This window comes from Erigeron canadensis, chromosome 4, assembly GCF_010389155.1.
Source record: "Erigeron canadensis isolate Cc75 chromosome 4, C_canadensis_v1, whole genome shotgun sequence".
NCBI lineage: Eukaryota > Viridiplantae > Streptophyta > Magnoliopsida > Asterales > Asteraceae > Erigeron > Erigeron canadensis.
The window spans coordinates 6,032,545-6,058,562 of record NC_057764.1 but is presented as its reverse complement, the minus strand read 5'-3'; the positions used below and the strand labels follow the sequence as shown (position 1 = coordinate 6,058,562).

The 26,018-nt window shown below is 32.3% G+C and overlaps 3 protein-coding genes across 3 annotated transcripts; 2 read left to right on the top strand and 1 right to left on the bottom strand.

The window, feature by feature from the left end:
• Positions 1 to 1,477: 1,477 nt before the first annotated feature.
• On the top strand, positions 1,478 to 6,721 carry LOC122598365 (protein ALTERED PHOSPHATE STARVATION RESPONSE 1-like). The gene is made up of 4 exons (XM_043770956.1): positions 1,478 to 2,537; positions 4,181 to 4,401; positions 4,929 to 5,152; positions 5,518 to 6,721. Exons 1-4 carry the CDS (start codon positions 1,568 to 1,570, stop codon positions 6,347 to 6,349), a joined length of 2,247 nt encoding a protein of 748 aa, XP_043626891.1. The 5' UTR covers positions 1,478 to 1,567; the 3' UTR covers positions 6,350 to 6,721.
• A 2,001-nt stretch (positions 6,722 to 8,722) lies between these two features.
• On the top strand, positions 8,723 to 9,388 carry LOC122597897. The gene has a single exon (XM_043770482.1). It carries the CDS (start codon positions 8,859 to 8,861, stop codon positions 9,282 to 9,284), a length of 426 nt encoding a protein of 141 aa, XP_043626417.1. The 5' UTR covers positions 8,723 to 8,858; the 3' UTR covers positions 9,285 to 9,388.
• Positions 9,389 to 15,891: 6,503 nt separating this feature from the next.
• LOC122598437 (transcription factor ABORTED MICROSPORES) lies at positions 15,892 to 20,428 on the bottom strand. The gene is made up of 9 exons (XM_043771030.1): positions 20,339 to 20,428; positions 19,722 to 19,825; positions 19,437 to 19,625; positions 18,003 to 18,081; positions 17,823 to 17,891; positions 16,983 to 17,678; positions 16,579 to 16,887; positions 16,330 to 16,506; positions 15,892 to 16,216 (listed from the first exon to the last, which is right to left on the bottom strand). The coding sequence occupies exons 2-9, from the start codon at positions 19,817 to 19,819 to the stop codon at positions 15,956 to 15,958; spliced, it is 1,878 nt and encodes a 625-aa protein (XP_043626965.1). The 5' UTR covers positions 19,820 to 19,825; positions 20,339 to 20,428; the 3' UTR covers positions 15,892 to 15,955.
• Between the last annotated feature and the right edge of the window lie 5,590 nt (positions 20,429 to 26,018).

Genomic DNA, 26,018 nt, shown 5'->3' with positions numbered 1-26,018 from the left:
TCGAAAAGTTTGGGTCAACAAAGTGTGGGGTCGTCTGCGAGGGTTGCATTCGACCTTAATGATACTGATGAGGGGGAACCGCAGCCAGAACTGTCTAGGTTGGGTCATCCGGTTGGGAGGGATACGACAAAAAAAGCCGCCCGTGGGGGGGGGGGGGTTTAAGGAAGGGGAAGGCTGCGGCGTCGGTGGATGTGGAGGCGTATAACATAGCAATGGAGATGCGGAGTTTGCAAGAAGTGGGCAAGGCACGCCAAGAGATCGAACTGAAGAAGCTTGAACTGAAATCCGAAAAAGTCCGAACCAAGCGAATGAATTTGTTGGCTAGGGACTTGTCTAATGTGAATCCCAAGGACCGAGCTATTCTGGAGGAGGAAAAGGCGCGAATCCGCGCCCAATATCGATCTCAGTAATTTTAGTATGTTTCATTTTCTCCTTTTCATTCCTCCATGTTTTAATTAAGTACTTTTATTTTAAATATGTATTGTATTAAGACGTTTTAGTTTTTAGTAGCTTTTATTTATAAACTTTAATGATATATATAGACATAACTACTTAACTAGTTAAAAATAATATATATACATATCAAAATATACATATATACAATTATTTAAAAAAAATTAAAAATAAAAGGAATGCCTTGAGGGCATTACTCCACTCCAAAGGAATGAGAGGAATGCCTCATATGATTAGTATAGAACACGTGTCTCGTTTTGAATGGTGAAGGGGTATTCCCCAGAAGTTCTACTCCTATTAGTCTTAGGTTTTAATTTTAGGTCAAAAGTCAAAATCGACTCAAACCCACACATGATCGGCCATACTTAAAATATCTTACTTGTTATCGTACATTTTGATGATGGCGGGAATTCGAAATATAACTCTGAAGCTAGCAACTATTGGACTGGAAAAAAGTTTTCAAACACATTGAACAAGTAAAACCTCCCAATTTCTTTCTTGCTTTTTAGCAGCTAAATTCCATTTAGCAACATTTTATTCCTGCCATACATTAAAAACACAATCTATACAAAATTGACCACTTTCTCCTGTGACCAAAATCCCCAAATCCAAGACAAACATACATTACAAGTCTCAATGCATTATATACATTTCCTAATACATAATGTACAATCACTTCAATATCATACACTCTGCAGTTACATATTCAAACACATAAAAACACACTTACACAGTTACACACACAATGTATCACTTACATTCTCTCTCTCACTTATGTTTGACAAGCCATTTTCAGAAAAATACTAACTTTACTATTTCTCTCTATAAAGCTTCTTCCTTTTTTTCTTCACTCAATGAGTTTGGTTACATGGGTTTTACTTAATGTTCATCAAGCAAGATTCTTGCCAACAGAAACTTACTAAAATCTTGATTTTTTTTTTTCTGAAGTGCTTGTTTTTTTCCTATAAAAATCTGCACTTTTTTGCACTCTTTTGAAAAAAGTTTCCATTTTGACAGAAACCCAGTATTTTTAGACCACAAATCTATCAAGCCCTTGAATAGTTTCTTATAAAAATCATTTTTTTTAAAAAACCTTTTTTTTTTTTGGCTGAAAATGGGGTGTGTAGCTACAAAAATGGAAGAAGAAGAAGAGGTAGTGGGTATATGTAGAGAAAGGAAGCATTTTTTAAAATTAGCTGTAGAGAAAAGATATGCATTAGCAGAAGCACATTTTAAGTATTGTCAATCAGTTTATGGTGTTTCAATAGCTTTAAAACTATTTGTTGCAAGACATTCTTCATCTTCTTCACCATTTTTAATCACACTTCCACCACCTTCACCTCAAAAAGAAAAAAAAGTAGTTTCAAACCCTTTGTTTCTTCAACAAAACTCAACTCCACAACCAAACAAAGATTCCAATAATATTGCATGTGGTTCAACTTCATGTTCTTGCACATCATCTTCAGAAGAAGAAGAGGAAGAAGAAGATGAACAGAAAGTTTTTAAAACAGATATGGGTTTGGAAAAAGAGCAAGAAGTTGGGAATGGAAATGGGTATTTTTATATGGGTATGGGGAGTGTGCCCACAATGCCATCACCACAAAGGGATCAGTTTGGATGGGATTTTTTTGACCCATTTTACACTATGAGGCCAGAGGTGATGAGAGGGTATAATGGTAATTTTGATGAGGATTTAAGGGTAGTTAGGGAACAAGAAGGGATACCTGATTTGGAAGAGGAAGAAGTTGAACAAGTAGTGGTAAAAAACAACAACAAAGTGGTAAACAGTGAAAATAAGAAGAAGAAGAAGAAGGAGGAAAAAGAGAGTTGTGTTAAACAAAAAGAAGAAGAAAGTTGTGAAGTTTTGGGAACAGTGGATAGTGCTAAAATGAGCCAAGATGACATACAAACACCAAAGGGTTTGTCAGTAGTTATAGATACACCTGAAAATGGGAGGGAGTTGTTGGAAGCATTGAAAGATATTGAAGATTATTTTCTGAGGATTTATGAATCTGGGAAAGGTGTATCTAAGATGCTGGAATCTAACAGGGTCCAGTTACAATCTGGTTTGAATGAAATTAAAGGTAGGGGCTTTTCAGTCCTTTCCCATTTCATTTTTTTTTTCTTTTCATTTCATGTAAATACACATTTTGGTTTTTCTTCAAATTTTGGGGGTGGTTGGCTTATGTGAGCAGATATTTGCCTCTGATGAAAGCTTTTTGTGTTTAAAGGTTACTACTTATAGGCAGACACATTTATATTGTTTTCCATTTATCTTAAGGTCATCTCAAGTTCATAGTCAAGACTATATGCCATGTTGAATTTTGTGGAAAAAGAAAATGCAATAAAATAAAACCCGACATTAACTGTAATTTTGCACTCACATTAATTTCAACACGATCCGTCATGTTGATTTTGAACATGAGAGAATCCTAGTCTTATTTTCGCTCGAGTATTATACATATTCACAGTTGATAAAACTTTGGGAATTTGGGGGCTAGTATTGTAGAGTAGTATTGGATTGTTGTTTGAGTACTGTTTGGTTTGACTATCAAGAGTCGTATGTTAAAAGGAGGGGCTAATTAGTCATATCGTTCAGGCAATAGTTGAATTCCACAGGTCAAATCAATATTAACTTCAGGGTAACTTTTTTTACCCTTGATGAAGATTTGATGTATGTCATTATATCTTTAGGATAAAGGTTAAACTGTATTCTGCTCAAATTGACAATATGACATCATTTATCTTAATTTTGGGATTATGAGAGAATTTTCTAAATGAACTTGAGGTACTGCACGAATGCAATTTTTGGAGCTAATAGTAAAGGAGTCTTTATTATGTTTGAGCACATAATCATTTGAATAATTGCATATACTTGTTAATATATTTGAGCACCTAATGCCAAATGTTAAATGGGGCACGCTTCTGTTTAGCCTTTATCTTTCATTTGTTACTTGATTATTTCTAGGCAGTACTTGTTATAGCTATTTTGTAATCTTAAATATTCATTTTGTGGGTCTTATTGGGGATTACTGATGGCAATGGGTCGGGTTTAGGTAGGCAGATTATTAAACCGGCTCTGAAACTGCTGCCAAACCTGGCGGATCCCAGTTACTAGATAACTTTGGGTTTGCGGGTATCCCCCATGGGGATGCTTTAGATGGGAAGGTGCAACAATTGCTTATGTATGTTTTACCTATTCGCACATCGTCATCGGATGTGTGTGTGTGTGTGTATATATATAGACAGTTAACATTGACATTCTTTTCTTGACTTTCTTATAAGGTAGTGTAGGTGCTTAACAATAAGAAGCATTGTTTCTAACCAGCCAATATGTGTTCCATTTTTGCTAGCCTCTAAGTTTTCAGGATTTCACCTTTTGTGTATTGTTGCATTAGTTAAGTTTATGGGTTGTCATTCTTGTTAGTTGTATGTCCCATCGTTGCTCTTGTTTCTTTGCAAACTCCCTTATTTACAGGTGTTAATCATGCATTTTGACTTTCAAGGGTTGATTCTTGTGTGAACTTTATAAATTCGAATACGATGTGAGCTTAATAAATGTAAATGACTTGTATTATTCGTAGACCCATTTAAGCTTTTGATTTGGCATTCTATTGTCTTCCCTCTATTGTGGATGTTCAGTTAATCCTTTACTTTCAAAATTTAAAGTGCGTGTTTGATGGGGAAAACAAACCTTTGATATCAAATTTTGTGTTATAATCTGCAGAGAGTTCAACTAAGCTCATTCAAGCAATCACAGTACGTTCAACATCTTATCGGTCAACGACGTGTAAGAGTCTTGTAGCATCAAATTCTAAAACGGCTTCTGCATGGACTGAATTTAATAATGATCTCTTTGATGACGGAGGGGGAATGAATTCAGGAAGCCATTCTTTAACACTAGGAAGACTATATGCCTGGGAAAAGAAGTTATATGAAGAAGTCAAGGTAATTCTTATTTCTTATCATATTTTGTATGTTGCTTTGATGCAAAAGAGATGATATTAATTATGTCCTAGTCACCTGTCCAATGTACTCGCAAAGTTGATAAAACCTGATGCATTAAGGCACTTTTTTTATACATTAAGCTAATTGTGAAATACTTATGTAAGTCAAACGCTAAAACTTCTATGGGATGGAGTGATTGTTCTTATAGATGCGGCAAAGGTTGGGTGAGAAAGGGTGGGATAATGGGTCACAATGGGGAACACTAGGTTGACCAGTTTTTATCCTATTTTTGACATTTGTATGCATAATTGCATACGAAAACTATATTATAGCAATAAGAATGATCGAATATTTTTTTTAGTTTAAGCGATTTAGAAGATCTTATGAATTTAGTTAAACATTTGGATTTTCTTTCAAACCGTCTGAGTTACTTTATGCTTTAACTTGTCTAACACATTTGATATCTGACATAACCTATATGAACCTATTTATATGTTTTGCTTTGATGACATGTGCCACATTCTTAGGCTGGAGACAACACTCGGAAATTATATGAGAGAAAATGCAGCCAGTTGAGGAACCAAGATGTCAAGGGAGACGAGGGTGTCACAATAGACAAAACAAGGGCTGCAGTTAAAGACTTGTATAGTCGAATCTTGGTAGCTATCCGAAGTGCAGAATCGATCTCAGAAAGAATTGATAAACTCAGAGATGAAGAATTACAGCCTCAAATCATTGAACTTTTACATGGGTAAGTACCAAATACTGCTATAACCACTTGCACAATTCAGCAAACTTATGCATTAGACACAATATTGTATTTAATAAAAGGCAGTACAACATTAAATATTTAGATTTGCATCCATAGTCCACAGATCATATAAAGTTTTTCAGGGATCAAGTACCAAATACTGTAATAACTGCTTGTAAAGTTCGGTTGACTCATAGTAAGAACTTGTACTACCTGTAATATAAGTGGTCCATTGTGACAACCTTATATCAATGAAATAATACATGGTTGACTACCAATTACAGCTTGAAGTACAATTATTCAATTAATGTAGTACATCATTGAAGAAATGATCTTTTCAATAACCCGTGTCATGTTTTATGCAGTATGATGGACATGTGGAAGGCTATGTTGGAAGCACATGAAATTCAAAACAAGATCATGTTTGAAGTCAAACTATTCACGTGCCCAACATACGGGAAGTTCTCAAACAACAATCACCGTCTTGCTACATTGCAACTGGAGGCTGAGCTTCAGAATTGGCGGGCATGCTTTCGAGACTACCTGACGGCGCAAAAACAATATGTTGGAGCTCTTTACAGTTGGCTATCAAAGTTCATAGTTCCTGAAGTTGAACTCTACTCAAAAAGTAGAAACACATCTCAACCTTTTCAATCATTAAACGGGCCTCCATTGCTCATGATATGCCAAGATTGGTTTAATTTAATGGACAAATTACCTGACAAAACGGTTTATTTTTCCATGAAAAGCTTCTCAAAGGATTTGCATGCTTTATGGGTTCAACAGGGGAAAGAACAAGATCAAAAGAGAAAAGCTGATAGCTTGTCTAAAGAACTTGACCGTAAGATTCTTGCGTTTCAGAAGACTGAAAACCGCGCTTTTGAACCAAAAAGCACGAATCTTGAGCTTTGTGAAGTTGATGTTGACCATCAAGCAGATTATTTGAAAGAAAGGAAAGATTATCTAGATGAGTTCAGAGCAAAAGTAGAATTGGAAAGAGGGAAACATCAAAGTTGTATGCAAGAAACTCAACGGATCACATTAAACGGATTGCAAACAGGGTTTTGTCGGGTTTTTGAGGCTTCAATAGAGTTCTCAAAAGGGTCACTAAAGATGTACCATGATCTTGTTAGTCGTGACAACCCTGAAAAAGTGGACAACTCGACTTATATTCAAGAAGACGGGTGCAGCCGGTGACATGAAGGTTCTTAAAATATTGTGCCGAAAGATTCTTTAGAGGTAATTGTGTTATTTGTAATGATTGTTTGTACATTAGATTTATGAATGTGATTGAAGCCGCTTGCTGAGACACATTCATTTAGTTGATTAGTTGGATTTGATCAAAGTGGTCAAGAAGTGTTTTATTCTTCTTATGCTTGTTAGATTTGATTAGGGTTGGGTGGTATTATTGCTCACAATTTTGTTGGTTAGAACTTAAATTTCTTGCATCTTTATTGGTAATAATTCCAATAAGTTGTGTAGAAATGTGGAGGTTCAAGTGAGCAGCTGGTTGTAACTATTAAGTAGTAACCTTTGTTTGATTTTAAGAGCAAGGTTTCTATTTGTTCATTTCTTGAGTAGCCTTTGCATTTTATTGTTCATTTAGTTTGTGTTTGTTTTTGCTTAAAGGGGCATCTTATGTCTGGGCGTGCAGACATGTCTTGAAAACTGATTTATATGTTTTTTTTTTATTGTTCATTTAGTTTGTGTTCTTTTTTTTTTTTTTCCTTTTATGTGACAAATTGTTAGTGGCAAGTAATGACGTTCGAATCCAGTATTTAATAGTTGGTTAGGTTATGTGACAAGACGATTAATTTGGCACAGGGCCAAGACCATTTTGGTTGCTCCGCAGTTGTGTAAAAGGGAGTGATTTACATTTACAGGGAAAGAAAAAACAAACAGATATACAACATAATTGTAGTATGAAAGTTTTTATGGCCTTACCATTTCATTTTGAGTTTTTGACTTATGTACATACCAACTTAACATAGAATAGAAAAGCAACATAATATAAAACAAAAAATCGCAACACACTGCTATAAAATAACCACTAACCAGCCTTTTTTTTTCCCTTTTATAATAATAATAATGGTAAGATATACATATTTAGCACCATTCATATACCATAGTGCTAACACCATCCCCACTTGTAAGTTATAAATTCGGAAAAGAAGTAATATTTTTCTATTAAGGGTGTTCATCAAACCGTCAGACCGTTAAAACCGGACCAAACCGGGGTACTTGGATTGGTTTGGTCGGATTGAGTTGTTAAAGCCTGGTCTGACGTTTTAATTTTTGAAAAACCAGGTTCCTTGGTCCGGTTACGGTTTAAGCAAAACGTAAACCGTCAAAAACCGGACCGGACCAAAAGACATATATGTATATATATAATATATTTACTTCACATATTTATCAACTTTTACCGAAAATATTCTACTTACATATTTTAGTATTATGCGCAATATATTATCAGGTATTTTAGTTCAGATATATTATAAAAAAAAATTTGGTAGACAATTATAAGATATTCTAATAAACATTTATTTATATTATATAAATATACTTTTTCTTTCATTCTTTCCTATTTTTAGTTTATCCTTTTATTTTTTTCATCTTCATTACTCTATTATTTTCCACTCATAGATCAAAATTATAAGACTCGAGTCCTTCATCACTTTTAATATTTCTTATTTTGTGAGTATAAAACACAATATAATTGTAACTTTATTAGTGTTTTTATTAATAATATTAAGATCATAGTGTTCGTGATATTTATTTGAGTAATAAAAGAAAAAAATATATATATATACGGAATATATATGCATAAAATTATTTGGGGATAAAAATGAAAAAAAAAATAACGAAACCGTTGAACCGGTCAAACCAGACCGGCTTACATGGTTTTGTTTGGTCTGGTTTGACAATACACCTGGTCCGGTTTGGATTGAAATAAGTTGAAACCGCGAATTCTGGTTTGGTCTGAGATTTAGTTAAAACCGGACCATGAACACCCCTACTTTCTATAACATTTTGAAGTGAACTTTTAGTCAGAAAAATTTAGTATCATCCATCTAATATAACTAGCACATTGTCCACACAACACACCCTAATGTAATATTTTTTTAGCGTTATTTGGCTCATTGCATTTTGCAACTGGGTTTAATAATGTACAATTTTGATGGTCTTAGGTTGGGTTTATAGCACCCGATTCTCTAAAGAGTTAGTTTTGAAAAAAAAATAAAAGAAACTTTCAACACGTAAATGTTAAAGAGGTCAGAGCACTCCTGGTTTACCCAAGCTTAAGGTCTTGAGTTCGATCCTTAGGGATGACAAAACTTTGGGTTCACTAATATACGGTAAGGTTTCCCTGATGTCGTATACCGAGTCAATGTTCGAATTTTTATTTTATTTATAAATATTACTTTTAGATTTAAACTATCTTAAATATTCTTAAAGATTAAGATTATACATTGGATTTCTCTTCAAGAAACTTACTTTTACCATATAGGCTAACTGCTATGTTAAATATAACCCGTCAAGCCCAATAACAATACAAGAAAAAGGCCCAGATTAGCCGCCGCCGGTAAAACACTTAAACGACCGATTGACTTTTCTCCTTTCACATTTTCAGACAAAATCTAAAACCCTAATCCATCAAAAACCCCTCTCAAAGTTTCAATCAAAAAATCAAATCACAAGAAAAAAAATGGCAGGCGGCAGATTCCGTGAACTTTTAAAGAAATACGGAAAAGTCGCACTCGGCGTCCATTTCTCAGTCTCAGCCGCCAGCATCGCCGGTCTATACGTCGCCATCAAGAACAACGTGGACGTTGAATCAGCTTTAGAAAAGGTTCGATTTAAACAACTTGAATCTGTTCTTGATAAAGTAGGTATGGCTGGCCCTAAAGATAATGATATTAATAATAATAATAATAATGAAATAAAAGTGAATGAGCCACCAAAAGAAAGAAACCGAACAGCCGAGCTAGCCGCTTCAAGCGGCGGCGCGTTGGCGCTTGCTGTTTTGTGTAATAAGGCTTTGTTTCCGGTTCGTGTGCCGATTACGATTGCTCTTACTCCTCCTATTGCTAGGTTTTTGGCTAGGCGACAGATTATTAAAACCTCTGTATGATTATGTTTTTTTTTTTTTGGTTCTTATAATAATTTACTTATGTTATGATGGTAATGATGATAATATCATAATAATAATGGTTATTGGAAAGAGTTGTTAGTGAATTGTGAATTTGTTGTTGTTAGGAAATCAAAGGTGATCCTTTGTTTTTGTTGGTTTTATGCTTAATTAATGACTCTTTTGTGTTATGAACAAGTTAGTGATGTTAGATTTTGTGGTTTCGTATGTTTTTGTTGTTGTTTGATGTACGATGAGTATATGTTGCATTCTATGTTGATTGGAAATAAAGGTCGAGGGTTTGATTTGCACTTTGGTCTTCTGAAAGTAGTCTTTCTATCTTTGGGTAACTGTTGAACTATTGAAATGTTGATTGTGGAAGAATGACTTTGAATCGGGTTTGAAAGGTGCTATATTAATATGATAGATAGATATATTTTCCGAGGATCATTGCTTGTATATATGGTTCACTTTAGTTGTCTTGGTTATCTTTCTTTGTGAGCTCCTAATTCACTATAGTTTTAGTTTTAACGTAAGTTGTAATTCATGGTCCTGTGATACATTTATACATCATTTTGATTTCGATTAAACATGACGCGTGAATTTCTTAGTTGGTTTGGTTTGAAGTTATTAATTTTGAGCATGCCACCAGCCCAGCGGCCAGCACTCATATTTTTGAAGTGGTTTTGATGATGATTCTATAGCTTGATGGTCGTCCCTAGTCTGTGTTAGACTTTACAGTGCCTTGTAGTGTACGATGGTTGCATAGATAATCTATATGGGATTTGATCATTACTACTATAACTCTATAAGAACTCGGGCTGTAAGGTTATGTTCTATTGCGGGAAGTACTTTACTGTACCGTATGTATGAACTGTCATTGTAGGAAACATGATGTTTTCAATCCTTCGGGTTTGATCAAATTAATCTTATGAAATAAGCTGCAGATGTAACTTAGTGTTAAATATATGTACCAGCTTTCCCTGTTTTTCCCTATACCTGTTCTAGCGTACAAAGCATTGTAACCTGTAATAACATTTGAGAAACAAGCTGTTGTCAGGTTCCAACATCCGGACTAGGATAGGAATGACGATTTCATTATAGATGATCTTGTTGGAACAAAGAAGCAATGTGCCTCTGAGGATTATCTTTTTTTATAACAATTTATTTTGTGTCTACCAAATCTGAAGACTTCCATCAGTGTGAGTCGGTAGGATGCATGGATAGGATACTAGGATATCATTGGTGAGCACATTCTCGTGTGTGTTTGGACAGTAGGAATAGAGGAATCAGAATGAGAATGATTAAAATGTTCGTTTGGGCCTGGAGGATTAGTCTGGGGATAAATAAGAAAATGTGGGTTTCTTGACTTCTTCATACCTCACCTCACCATAGAGGTGGCTTTGGCAAAACACGTTTTACATTTTCTTTAAACTTACCAGGGCTTGTTTAGTTGTGAAAAATATTTTTTAACTTTTTCATTTCTAATTTTTTAGAAAGTGGGAGGAATTTTTTATTTTTGGAAAACAAATGAAAATTTTAAAAATACGTTCAAAATTAAAAAAATATTATTTTCATTTTCCTTTTCCATATTAGGGGGTTGGCAATGGATGGATGGTGGATGCATTATAGCCGCGGCGCCATGACGGAACATCGCCGCCAACGCTCCACGCGTGGCGGGGTGAGTTTGAGTGGTCACACCACACGTTCCACCACTCACAAGGTCCTGGAATCGATACATGCAACAGTCGGATTTCGAAAATGTAGTAGCCGTTTGCCTTTTTTCTTTTTTTTTTTCTTTTTTTATCTTTTCACTTTCCTATATATACTACTACTACATATTTACACACACAACTCTTTCAAATACTTTCTACTACTACTAAATATAAATCTCATTTTACCACAATCTACCTTCTTCCATGGCTAACACTCCAATTAATCTTCGTGATGTTAAAATGTCGATCCAAGTCCACCTAAATTAAGACTCCAGACACCGCACTGCAGTAAACAACGTCATTCAGAGCGTGTCTGAAAACAAGGCGGCTTACCAAGCCCAGATCAACCAGTTGACGGCTCCCAATCGGGTTCTTAATCGCAATGAAAGTGAGTATCTCGCGTATCTTCGTCAGAATATGGATTGGCTGAATCAAGTTATTTGTCAGCTTACCACCGCCTCTTCGACTTTGACCACCACGCTAGGCCACGGGGAGTACTGGCAAGGCAGTGTCGGTAATGGTGAGGATGTACCTTACTACTCTGACCCGGGGGAGGAGTACGTATCTCCTCCACCTGGCAACGTTGTCGGGTCACCCGAACCATACCGTTACATTCATCGTAACGATGGTGATAGAATGTTGACTCAGACTATTCCGATGCTTAGTATTTATGTATTTTAAATTTACTATGTTAGTTGTGTTTTTATTTGTCATGTAATGTTTTCGTAATGTTTTTTAAGTATTATGTATGTTTTATTTTGATTTATTATGTAATGTTTTTAATTTAATGAAAATTTAATGTTTAAATAAAATGAAAATTGTAAAATGAGTAGTGAATTGAGTGTTCGGATGCCAACAAAATTTGGATGTGGTGAGTGAGTGGTGGAATTGAGGTGGCATAAGATGATTTGTTAGAAGTGAGTGGTGAAAAAATGTTTGAGTGGTGGGTTGCCAACCCTCTTAGAAAACATGTTTATCCTTTTTCAAGTAGGAGGTTGGGGATGGGCTGGGGACGATGGGTGACAGAGGTTGGGGTGATGAGTTTACGCCTTGACGGAGACGGGCAATGAGATGGGCAATGACTTTAGGTAAGAGTTAATATAATTAAGGTTTTAAATTTTAGAAAATAGGAAAATGAAAAGTAGAAAACAATAAAAAAAATGTTTTCATGTTTTTCTGTTTTCTTGAAAAACTTTTTTGAAAAACATGATTTGATCACTTTTTCTTTTTTTTTTTTTTTATTTTTGTTTGAAAAACAAAAAATGAAAAACAAAAAGTGTTTTCTTGTCTCTTAGCATTTTCGTCCTTAGAATAAATGAATTGGGTTTGTTCTTATGCAAACTTTTAGTTCCCGGACTGTCCGAAGAAAATTCCAAGCCACCCACATCTCTTCTAGAATCAGTTTTACCAAACAAAATATATCCACCACGGCCTGCATCTTTAACATGTGGTGCAACCTCACTTTCCGCACCTCCATTGTCACTCAGGTGTGGTCATCGAATAAACAGAAAAACGAAGCTATTACTTGGTTCAAGCATGAGAGTAATCTATTCAAACAGAAAAACGAATACGTTTTTTCAGATCGAAAAAAATGTTAAAACATAAACAACTGATGTTAATTTTCTTTACTACTTGTTGAATGTCGATACATTAAATTCAAAGATTCCTTCGCAATACTCAAAGCCACTAAAATGAAGAAAAATAAAATAAATTCTGACACTGATTCCTTTGTGGGACAAAGCCAAGCATTCCAGATGATGAGAAGACGTTGAAGTTTTTGGGATGGAGGAAACATAACTTTGGAAATCATCGAAGTTACCAATTTGATTTACTGGTATAAAATGTGAAATGTCATTCGAAAACCAATTTTTTTTTAAAAAACTAACGAAAACGCACTGTGATTTAAATTTGACACAATGTGTTTTAATTGTGTTTTATAAAAACACATTTAAAAACACATTGTGTTAAGTTTAAATCACAATGTTTTTTTATAGCGTGTGAAAATAAAAAAATTGTTCAAACACACTGTAATATAAACTTAACACAATGAGTTTTTAAAAACACATTAAATTTTTAAAAAACACATTGTGTTAAATTCAAATCACAATATATTTTTTCACAAAAATTTTAATTTTCAAATGATAACAACCCAGTATAAAATACCTATATGTATTCAAAAATACATACCTATATGGCTATATACCAAATATCTATACTATATTATAAAGCAGATTTTCCTTAGATTTTCAACATTGAACTTGAAATTTTCAATATTGATTTTAAATACTTCCCTAAAATGCTTCTCCTATTTATTCTATATTTATCTAAAATAACTATAATATTATTTCTCTCTCCTCAAATTTCAACCAAGCATCTTTTTTCTCTCTCTGCCATAAATTATTTATTCCTCCAATTCATTCAAAATCTTTTATCTCAAAAACCGTACATCGATAAATTATAAAAATTGTATGGGTGTTATTAAAATATCATGCTCTTTCATTAGAGATGTCATTCGATATACTTTCGATAAATTTTTTAATCCGAGGGCGGAGCCCGTACGGCTAAGACATTTGACTATCATACTCTATGACATATCAACTCCTATAACCTATCATACTTTATGACCTAGGTATCACCCCACCATCTCACCGCCGCAACGCGCGGGTACTTGCTCTGGTCATTACAAAAACCTCCCTGTAAAACCCACAACCAATTATTTTTTTCTAATCAAAAACCTGTATATTTATTTACCACCATAAAAACCTTTACTATCAAAACTTTGAGGTATTGTAACGGGGATGCAAAAGATACACTTGCTAAAACCATTTGCAAGTGTAAACCCACGTTAATCCTTTATAGTGTTTTTGTCGACCCTATCTTCAACCTTGCCTACCAAGCCACTTGTTCCTACAAAATAACATTCACTGAAGGGATAAACACAACACTTACGGAGTTACGGGCAACTAAATCGGCAATCAACTTATCTATTGAAACAACTTGTCAACTAGCAAACATACAGTTTAAAAGCACAACTGTAATGGATTTGTTTTCAGCTATACATAACAATTGTAGTCTAGTATATTGCTAGAAATCTCTATGATAGTGAAACAACTAATACATGGTTGGTAAACATGTCTATATATTCACAACATAATGTATAAAACGTCTTACGCAAATGTAATCCGGAGTCATATAGGCAAAATGGACAGTGTCTCTACAACCAAGGTGAGAGGATATTAAGTTGTGGTGTTACTTGTTAATTACTGTGTTACTCTCTTTATTTTGCGGGCCCGTTAGTTTCTTATCACTGGCCCATTTTGACCCTGACTTGTTTTGGCCGTTACCAACAGAAACATATTGGCTTATTCTTAATCATTCGATTGTCGGCATCAATCCCACTTTGAGACTAAAAAATATGACATTTGAAGTTATTAGAACATTTGCGAATCGGTCTTTTTGTTATAGCTCCAAACCTATTTTTGTGGGTTAAATAATGTGTTAACCTTTAAAAGATTTAGGTGCATATGAATATGTTTCTTTTCCATTTGATATATTTTTTACACTTGGATCATTGACAGACCACTACCCACCTGATCGTCTCCATTCTCTACGTTGAAGGCCACCCAAATGAGTAAACCCACCATAGGTGAGAGAAAATCTCGTGGTCAATATAGATCCCTAACTTTTTTGTTAAATGGGACTTGAACCCAACACTTTCTCATTATTGAAGTGATGATTGGCTCTTGTCCATTTAGATAACAATTTCATGTTTATGTAGACAGGATTTTGATTCTCCAACTGCCGTCCTTTTGCGTCTTTTAACTTTCATGAACACGAATTGCTAGTTAAAATGTTCAAAATGGCAATCAAACAGAAAGTTCGATAGTACAAAAAGGCATCAAATTTTGTCACTAGGTGATCAACGCTGATGGTGGTAAAATCATGACTCATGAGGATGAGTGAAAAAAGCCACGTTATGATATGTATATTGACTTTTTTTACTTCCTTAGAAGATATAGAAAAACATGCAAGCTCATTTAAGCATTAGAGGCCACTTCTTTTTACTAAACAACGATTGTGACTTTCCCACCCTAGAAATCGAAAACAATTTTTTCGCAAAGGATTCAACATGAAGGAGCATCTGTGTACTAGTAGGGTGAATACGGGCGAGATAGAAAGGTAGGGCAAGACGGGTACATGTACAGGTTGGGCAAGAGAAAGGGGGTATGGGGATTTTGCTTCTTCAACCGTCAGACCTAATTGTCACCTATTTACATAGCAATCATTTTTACTTTGTTAATGTTTAGTTAAAACAAATGCTAGTTTTTTTTCCACCTTTTTGAGCGTTTACAAGATAATTTTGGTAAAACAAGCATTTTTGCAATCGGTCAAACAAATTTCTGTTGCTAAAAATTTCCTACACCTGGTATATCCGGAATTGACAATTCCGGATTCAGACATTATACTAAAAACCGGAAGTGTCAATTCTGGTTTCATCTATGTTAGAACTGGAACTAAATTAAACCTTTTGTCTCAGTTGCTACATACGATGAAACCAGAATTGACACTTCCAGTTTTAGGTGGAATGGTTTAATCCGGAAGTGTCAAATCTCGATATAACGGTTTTACAAATTCTTGACAATGAAAAATTGTTTCACATACTTGTGTAGGCAAAAGCTTCTCTTTGCCAAAAAATATAAAATCGTGTTTACAAGTATGAGGGTTGTTTTGTATGGAAGTGACAAATATAATGGGTCACTCTCTGTCATTCCTTGAAATCTCTATGATAAAAGAAGAATGTTGACTTGAATGGGATGGCTAGTAATTACTAAAAATAGCAGCAGAAAGTGCAAATTATTATTAGAAATCAAGACAACACGTTGTTCTTAGAGGCTACATCATATCATTTCTTTTATATTATGCTAAAAACTTAGAAGCTAAAAACACAAACACTTGTGCTTAATTAAGGACCTGATAAATAGCATTGTAGTTGTACTGAGGGTTCGGCTGCTGGTTATGGAGGTGAGAATGGTGGTTGTTGTGGTGATTGTGGTTATGATTGTGACGGTGGTTATGGTTGTGGTGGTGGTGATCCAGCATGCCATGCCCATTCTCTGATGCCTTCGTAGATGATTCCGGCCACCCCTTTGATGGATTTCGTGTTATCTCAAGCAGCGACTCCCTAAGATGGTCAGCTTGCACCATTTCGCTATCTTTCCTCTGTTACACCAAAAAACAACATGATAAAGGTGTGGAAACCTGCATTTTGTTCTGTAGGTCCTATATAGTATGGTAAAGCAGGAGAGTAAATAGAATGATGTTTTTAGATTCACCTCAACTTTAAAGACATTCAAAACCAAACATCTGAAGCTAGTAACATTGACATTTGTCACTTCAAGGCCTAGAGCGTTGAATGCCTCCATTAACCTCACGAATCCTCCTGGTTTGTGCTCGCAGAATACTTTCACGAAGAATTCATTTCCATTTAACGGCGACACTTCAACTTGTGGCTACACACACAAGGACAGAGAAATTACAGAGAAGTTTTATAGATGATTTGGGTCAAGAAAGGTGAGTACTACCTCCATTTGCTGGCCTTTTTCATTAGCACCTTCAGTGTCTTGGTTATGTTTAGAGACTTCAATGTTACCGACACCCGAATATGCTTCTAACTGAGGCCCGTTCATGAACATCCCATGGCTGTGGTTATATCTACGCTTAGCATTGCTCCCATTTCCGTGCATCACTTCTTGTTCAACTATGGTGCTTTGGTTGTTTGTTGTACCCTCGTCATCCGAGTTCTCTTCTAGCTCATTTTGGAGATCTTCCACTTGCCTTTTCAGCTCCATCACATACTCAATGGCATCCTTGAGAATCGACGCCCTATCCAACTACAGGATAGGAAAATCCAAATGATCCAACATTAGTAAATATTGACTTTTAACTACAAATTCAAATTGAATTGACATACAAGTCTTGAGCATACCTTGGTGATTTTTGGCACTAAAGAACGAAGAGTGTAGAGCCGATCATTGAGCTTCTTTCTTCTTTTACGCTCTGCCATTAGGTTCTTAGATTGTGGTTTTCCATTTCTCCTTCTACATTTAGGATCATCTTCATCATCATTTTGATCACTACAATCGGATACAGAGTCTGAACGGTTTATCTCATTCCCTTGCTTCTTTGGAGCGTTCTCTAACTGCTCCATGAGATGCCCCTTTTCGCCCATCATCTGCCCTTGCAACGCCATATCAATTTCATGATCAAATCCAACATTCTCCTCAGAATTGGGATCAAATGGATCATCATGATTCATCATCATGGGCATAGGCTCACTCGTGCTTTCCAAGAACATGTTCTTGGTGTTTCTATTTTCACCATAGTTAAACTGTTGTAAAAAGTTCATCGGATGCAAATGGTTATCAGACATATTGTGGGGCGAGAGGTTCAGATTTTCTAGCATGGTTGCAGGAGAAATCGGTGGTTGGAAATGGTTAGTTGGATCTTTTTCATCATCAAGTACTTGAGCTATGTAATCTTTTGATTCTCCATCATCTAAGTTGTCCATGTTCACTGAGAAACTCGACTCCACATTATTGTTTGCGTTCATCATCGGCAGTTGTTCTAATGACATGTTAAACGCCGTGGTCACAAAATCCACAATGCTTTGATCTTCAGATATCTACACACATACAACAAGAACATCATATCTAGATTTCGCGATTATCATTTTAAAACTAGCCCATTATTATCTGTCTATGATCGATAATATTAATAATTAAGTCGAGCTTATATGCATTTTATGGCTTCTGAAGAGAAACTTTACTTGTTTAGATACAAAGAGTTCCACAAGACCAATTGGAACAGGGATCAAAGCTTTGGTCCCAAGATTTTCCTGGCCAACAAGTGAAAGTAAGATGAGGCAGTTAGTATATATAGTCATGCACTAATTACTATAGATTATTAGTAATTCGGATACAAGAATTCATAATAGGTAACACATTACCTCTGAAAAATCTGAATTGGAGCTATTGGAAAAGTTTATCCATCTTGGTTGGTTAGATATCATGGTCTGTCCATATATTCTGAAGTAGTAATATATATATGCTTAGCAGAATCAAAGTTATAAAATTAAGTTAAAAAGTCTAAATGTATATATAATTACTCAAACATAACATCATTTTTTCAAAATATGCAGGATTTATGGATAAATTGCACGCCATTATATATACTTGCCCTTTAATAATAAGTTTTTTTTTTTTAAATAAAAATAAATTAGGAAGTCATATACTCCCTATATTATTTTTAACTACTTCTACTTTAGATTACTTATATCTATATCTATACTATATTATAAAATATTTACTCTCTCTATTATTTTCAGCTTTAATTAGTTGAGCGGGACTAAAATACCTCTAATTTATTTATCAGTTTAAATATCTTCACTTAATATAACTATACCTTTAATGAAATTATTTACAACATGCATCCCTTTCACTCACTCATTTTTCCTTCTCTCTCCAAATCTCAACCACTCATTTTTTTTTCTCCTTTATAAATCATTTTATTCCTCTAATCCATCCATAATCTTTTATCTCAAAAACTATAGATCGATAAATTATATAAGTTATATGGGTGTTTTTAAAACTTCATGTTCTTTCATTAGAGAGGTCATTCGAGATACTTTCAACGAACTTTTAAATCTGAGGGCGGAGCCCGTCAGGTAAATCACTCCATTACTGATCACCCCTATGATCTATCACCCCTATGATCGAGTATGACCTAACACACTTTATGACCTATCACCCCACCATTTCACCGTCGCACCCGGGAGACATTTGGCTAGTCCAATAATAAAAGGATTAATTAAGATTGGAAAATAGTAACTCCGCATTAAGTGTAAATTTTTCGAAAGTTGTATCCGGGGTAACAAGTGGTATTTGACATGAGGGGTCATATATCATCCGTAGTACAACTTAAATTTATATTTATACTTTTAAAGTTTATATACGAACAATTTTCCTACATGTATAGACACACCACATTTTTGTGATTTCGTCACAGTTCATAAATCTAAAACATTTTATAGATCGAGATTATAAATGTACATTGTGACGAAAGCTTAAGTATCTTCCTACATTGCACAGAGATAAATAAGTATGCAAGATCAAAAATTGTTGTAGATAGTTATATACAATTAATTAATGATGCACAAAGTAGCTACGTACATATTTTCATATACATTTGTTTTGGTTATGCATAAGTATGCAAGATCAAATATTGTTACTATACATGTATGTTAAACGAACCAGAATAAGTATTTCTACCCTCGTATAGAGGTATGACTGTGTACATCAGTACATCATACCTCGCCTTTGACGAGATTAGGTATTTTTGTTATTGTATGTGTGTTAGAATATAAAAGGCAGCTAACACTTACCCAGAGTCAAAAGGCATGGAAGAGGGTAAAAGAGAAAGAAGATGGCAAGCATTAGTAGTTGGGTGATGAAAAACCACATCCTTGCATTGAAACAATACTTGCTGATCTTCTTGATGATGATCATTATCTCCACCATTTCCATGCTGCCTTGAGCCCCCAGAACAACAGCAATCTACCCATTCAATCTCCCTATATCACATCATATTTCACATTTAAACAAGATTAGTTAACAATTTAACATATATAGGTGTGTGCATATATATTTTATATATGTAATAAACTTACCTTTGATCTTTACTTGGTTTCCAAAGCACACAGTAATCCCAACTCTCTGGACCCACAATTGATCTTAGCCTTTCCATCATTTCTTGCATAACCTCCATTTTTCCCTATATCCAAAACAAACCTCAATGGAAAAAGGAAAATTATGTATTGATACACATACATATATATATATATATGTGAGACTTGGTTAATGTATTGGTCTACATCATACTAGCCCCCCACAAATGTCCCAAAAAGTAACAATATTATTTGCAAGAACAATGATGAAAAAACATCTTAACATAAAGAAAAGTGATGTTTAATTTCATATATATAAGACGTATATATCTAGCGACTGCATATAAAGTCACCTAAACGATTCCATGTAGGAAACATGTCGAATTCGGATAAGAAAAGACTAATACAATTTCATAGTTAGATGAAAGAACATATATATCTTACAAAGTCTTTATGGTCACTACAATATGGTTATGATCCTCTTTTGACTGAAACAAATTCAAAAAGATTAATCAAAAAAGTTAAAGCATGACCAAAAAAAAACACAAGTACATAAACAACTAAAAGCAAGTTATATTTTCTTTAGTGATAGCAATAGTTAACAACTAGAAGGTGCCCACCTCACGTTCATAATCACCTTCATATATTTTTATGATCTCATGAACATATGAAGTGCGAAAATGGCCAGAAAAAAGGCTATCGAATTGCGTTTTTCTTGGTCCTCTTTAGAGATACGTATATATATAAGATGAAAGTTTGCTTTGAAGTTTAAATGGAGACGTTTTTGTGGGTAGGTGAAATGTAGCTGATGCATGAGAGAGAGAGAGAGAGAGAGAGAGAGAGAGAGAGAGAGAGAGAGTTGAAAGAAATAAAGAAACAAAGTTTTATTGTGTAATTTGTAGGAGAATATGTGCCGTTAGGATGGGGGCAGCCAGATTTGCATGACCTAAGATGGCGTATAAATAATCTTAATTACTTTTCAAATTCTTTTGTTTATGACGAACCATGTATTTCCTCATATTAAAAGTGTGGATGCATGGTTTAATTATTTCCTGAAAATTCATTACCTTACTATGCTATATTGCTATAGTTACACATAGAGACACACTACAATAAAAATCGTCTTAATTTAGGGAGAACTATTGTCCTCGTCAAATGTCCAAATTGTCCTTGCAAAAACATTTCACGAGGACAAGTCCTTGCAATATCTTTGACGTAGAATCCCTCTCATAAGAAGTATCCGGCGACGACTATCTACCAATATATATATATATATATATATAACAAGGTCCTAAATTCTTTTATGGAAAAACAAAAACCGTTAGATGAGTTCAAACTTTTGATTACAACCCTTAGATTAGAATAATGTATCATTACCAAATTTATTTTTAAGTTTACACGACATTAGTCCTTCAACTTTATATATATATATATATATATATAATTATTAAAATAGTAAGAATCCTAGCATTTTAAAACCTTCATCCAACTTAAAGCTAACTTTAAACAATGCTACATAGGACATTATTAATCTTAATTTTATTATCTACATATATAAAAAAAAATATTAACAAAAATTAAAAGCTAATAATATCTATTAACCCAAAGAAAATATTTTCAATATTTTAGAAACCTACGTAAGTTGTATAAAATTAATAAAATAATTAAAGTTTTGATAACCGAATAAATCCAAATATTGTAGGGATTTACATACAAAAGAAAATATTTTCGGTATTTCAATGAATTAATTGGTCAATAAAATTTTGATAATCAAATAAAGCCTAATATTGTCGGGATTCACATATTTTATAATATAATGATAACAATAATTGAGTTTTATAGATGAGTTTCTTGATTAACGGAGATAAAATAATTTATTTCTTAGTTGTGTTTAGGATTATAAACGGGTGTATAATCACCAAAATTGGTTACATGACTGTGATATCGATATGTAGGAAAAGATAGAAGGTGACCAGAATGATTAAGGAATTAACCATGAATTATAATATAATTGATTTCAACATAATAAACTTGTAGAATAACAAATTACTAATGCATAAAATAACCATTTTAACTAACCGTGCATCGCGCGAGGTAAAATACCTAGTAATATAATATAACCTTATGTATTAAATAGTATTAATATGTAAGAACAATAAAATATGCGTACGTATGTTCTTAAAAAATATGAGTATGTTTTTGTTTTTTCCAATACAATGTTATATTTCCTTAAATATTACATAATATTATATTCATCTGATATTATTAAATAAGTTATTAATATTATATATTACGTATGATTTTCCATAAAATTTTCTTTTATTAATCTAATGATAATACTAATATTAATTTATGACTAATGAAAATACCAAAAAAGAAATGATTAACTTATTCATAAAAAAATTTTATAGCACGAAATTTTGTCCAGTATTTACATTGAACATTACAGTCGGTATATTCCAGTACTTTCGGAATTGTATAACTGATATTTTCATGTTTTTATTTTTAAGATTTTTTTAGATACTTTAACTTTATTTTAATTGTTTGTGAACTTTAAAATTTAAAATTTTATTATGAAATACTTATTTAAATTATATTTGAATGGACTGTAATGTATATAAATGAGTTTAAACTTTTAATCACAACCCTTAGATGAAATAATTGTGTCATTACCAAATTAAATATTAGGTAAATATAACATTAGTCCTTTTAGTTTATATAGTTTATCAAGTATAACAATATGTATTTAATTAAAATTAAATTATATTATATTAAATACACATAAATTTGGTATTAGATTTATTCGAATAATATGTAAATAAGAGTTTGAAACAAAGATGTGTACACATCATGCACACTATTCAATTTATGGCATTTTTAACACATCCCCATCTATATATAATATTTAGTAAACCTTTATTATTGACAATCTATCTAAAATCCAATCTATTACATTTTATAATCACTAAAACTATTTTTTCTATCGCTTGGTTACTTTTTTTTTGTTTTATATCTGTAAAATCACTATGAACATTATTTTTGTATAAATATACTAAAACAAGTTCATTCTTTTATGCTTTATACATGAACCTTTTTAGATACACGTAAACAGCTTGATTTAAATTTTTACACACGTATAATTTATATAATATATGAGAAAATGAAGTATGTGGCTGTTAGACACCCAACTTGTGTGTAGAACCCCTCACATACTAATTATTTAGTATATCTATAAATGCTTGACCCCCATGCTTTTTTATGGATTAAAAAACAAGATGTGAGGGGTTCTACACCCAAGCTTGGGTGTCTAACAGCCACATAAACCCTAATCTCATAATATATATATATATATATATATTTCTCTTATCAAAGTTTTTCTTTATATTATTTATTGATTATATTTTGCTTGATTTTTTTTTATGTTTTTTAATAACATGTAATATTTTTAAACCAACTGCGAAACCATTGTTAAATAGATAAATAGCAATTTGGTTACGTCTTATTTAGAAATAATAAAAAGAATTAATAAGTTAATCATTTTTATCACTATAAAACATGCAAAATAAAACTATTTATCAGTATATTATAAACAATCATTAATAGATGGATTGATATATGGTGGAGCCTGAAACTAAGAGGTATTGGGTTTAAATGCTGGTGTAAGCAAAATGCTTACAGGAATGGAGACATGGGTTGGTATATGAAATGACACGCCGCTGAACCTAAATTTTTCGTTCAAAAAAAAAGTTATAATTTTTATAACACCTATAGCATTGAACTTTTATAATAGATTTTCTATATCAATAGTTTAATAGGCTAATATTTTTTTAAAACTATTTCTAACTACTAAATGTTATGCGTCTATAAATAACACTAAAATACAGATGATTTATCTATTTTATATTAAACATAAAGTTTTAAACTGTTCTTTTTCCCTTTTTAATTGGTCAAACACAACATTAGTCATTCTATTTTATAGTTTAGACAAAATATATAAATTCAAACTTAAAGGATAAAATAACAATAATAATTGCTATCTTTTAATGTATATTCATGCACTAATTATTTTTAATCTATTACGGTCATTATCATGCATTATTTCTTTTCAATCTATACTATCATTTGTATTTTATCTCTATACATTTATTGTTTAAATGGTAAAGTTTTTCAAAATAGTTACTAAAAAAAGAATTTATTTGTATATAAAATTTCACATAATTTATGTGGTACAATTTATACAAAAATAATATAAAAAGACCAAATATTCCAACAAAAAAATTAAAGGAAACAAACATACCTATGACTTAGTAAGAAATTAAAAGGGATAAGCAATTATGGTTAGGAATCAAAATGAAAATTGTTTTAGGGTTGGGGCTAAAAAGAATTACAGACTATGAAAAATAAAAAATTAGAAAATGTTAGAATGTGCTCTTCAAAATTATTTTAAAACTTGAAATTGATTTTTCTTGTTTTAATAAATCATAACAATTTTTTCACACAAATTTTGAATGATATTTCGAAAAGGGTTTAAAATCGACTTAACTCAAACGTAAGTGAACGATGACATCATATATATGAGAGAGTCTTAAAGTATTAAAATAACAATGATCATTAGATGAGTTTTAATTTTTAATTACAAAATTTATATCAAAATGATGATTCGTCATTAATTTTAAAATTGGTCAAATGCAACATTAGTATTTCTACTTTATATTTTAAATAAAATATAATTCTATGTATTTAAATTATATAAATGTATAATATATATATAAATTTAGAAAAGGTTTCAGAAGAGTAAAATTTATCTATAAAACTTAATTTGTAAATATTGACTTCGTATTATACATATATCAACTGTAACTATAATATACGTATCTATAACATATAATTTAATGCTAATTAAGTTAATTTTAAGCAAATTAATTTAAAATTTCATCGAATCAAATAGCTCTAATATATTTTTTTAACATGTTAAAATATATAATGGAATTTTTATGTTGACTTTGTATTTCAATCAGAAGTTTCAAACGTAACCCTTAAATTTGATTACATTAAATCAATATTTTTAAACATATATTGATTTTACAATATTTGATGGGATTCACTTTTATTTTATTTTATACGATAACAATCATCATAAATATCAAATCAATAAATAAGATAAATATCAATCTGTTAGAATATTGACAATATATATGACAATATATATATATATATATTTATATAAGACCACCTTGAATTCTACTACGTCTAGATATATATCTTTAATTTAATTAATAATGCATAATTGAATATGAGCCGTTGATTAACAATGATGATTCCAATGAGATTGGTTGGATATTGGTATGTTTTTTTAAGGTTGAGATCTTTTTCAGCGTTCGAGTCTCACTTCCTACACTTGTATATGTGAATTATTGAGAGTTAGGGGCCAGGAAGAGTTTCTGAGACTTATATTTTATTCTAAGTATTTGTATAGCTTAAGATTATAGGTAGGGTAGTTTGGGATTCTAAAAAAATAAAATATAATTAACTAAAATTTACTAATTTTTTAATCAACTAATTTATTAATTTTATATTGATTCAAGTTTTAAACCTTGTGACAAATTTTAACTTAAAAGAGATGTTATTAAAAGTAATTGAAAAATTAAATTTCCTATTTTTATAAAATAGAAGAATAAATAATATGTTAAAAACAAATATTTATGTCATTTTTTATATTTAAATAAAATACCTCATCTTATGTAAAAAAACCAAATATTTATATATAAAATATAATCTTTATTAATTTTTTTTATTTATATCACATAATATGTTGTCATGAAATGATAACATGTTATTAATTATATATATCTACTCGCGTATTACTCGGGTCAATAATCTAGTTATGACATATAGCAAGGAGATATAGTAGAAAAAGAAACAAGGAAAAAGAAATATAAATTATTTATTGGGAGGACTGTCCTCGCAATAAAAAAAATACATTTTTATATATAAATATATATAAATGTATAAATATATGTATTGTTAGGTTATATTATACCGTTCAAATAATAATACTTTGTATTAAGCTACAGTAATCGTATTTAGCATTCGTGAGAACCGTCCTTGTAGTATAAGTTTTTCTTTTATTTTAAGGTGTCCACGCAATATGTTTTAGGGAGGACAATCCTCCCTAAATTTTTTGCCATTTTCAACATGGATTCGCTATAAATGCAGCTTCCCACCTAGAATTTTTCCAGGTCAACAACCTGTCTGTCATGGGTAATCCATCCCGACTATCCAGAATTTTACTCACTCCTT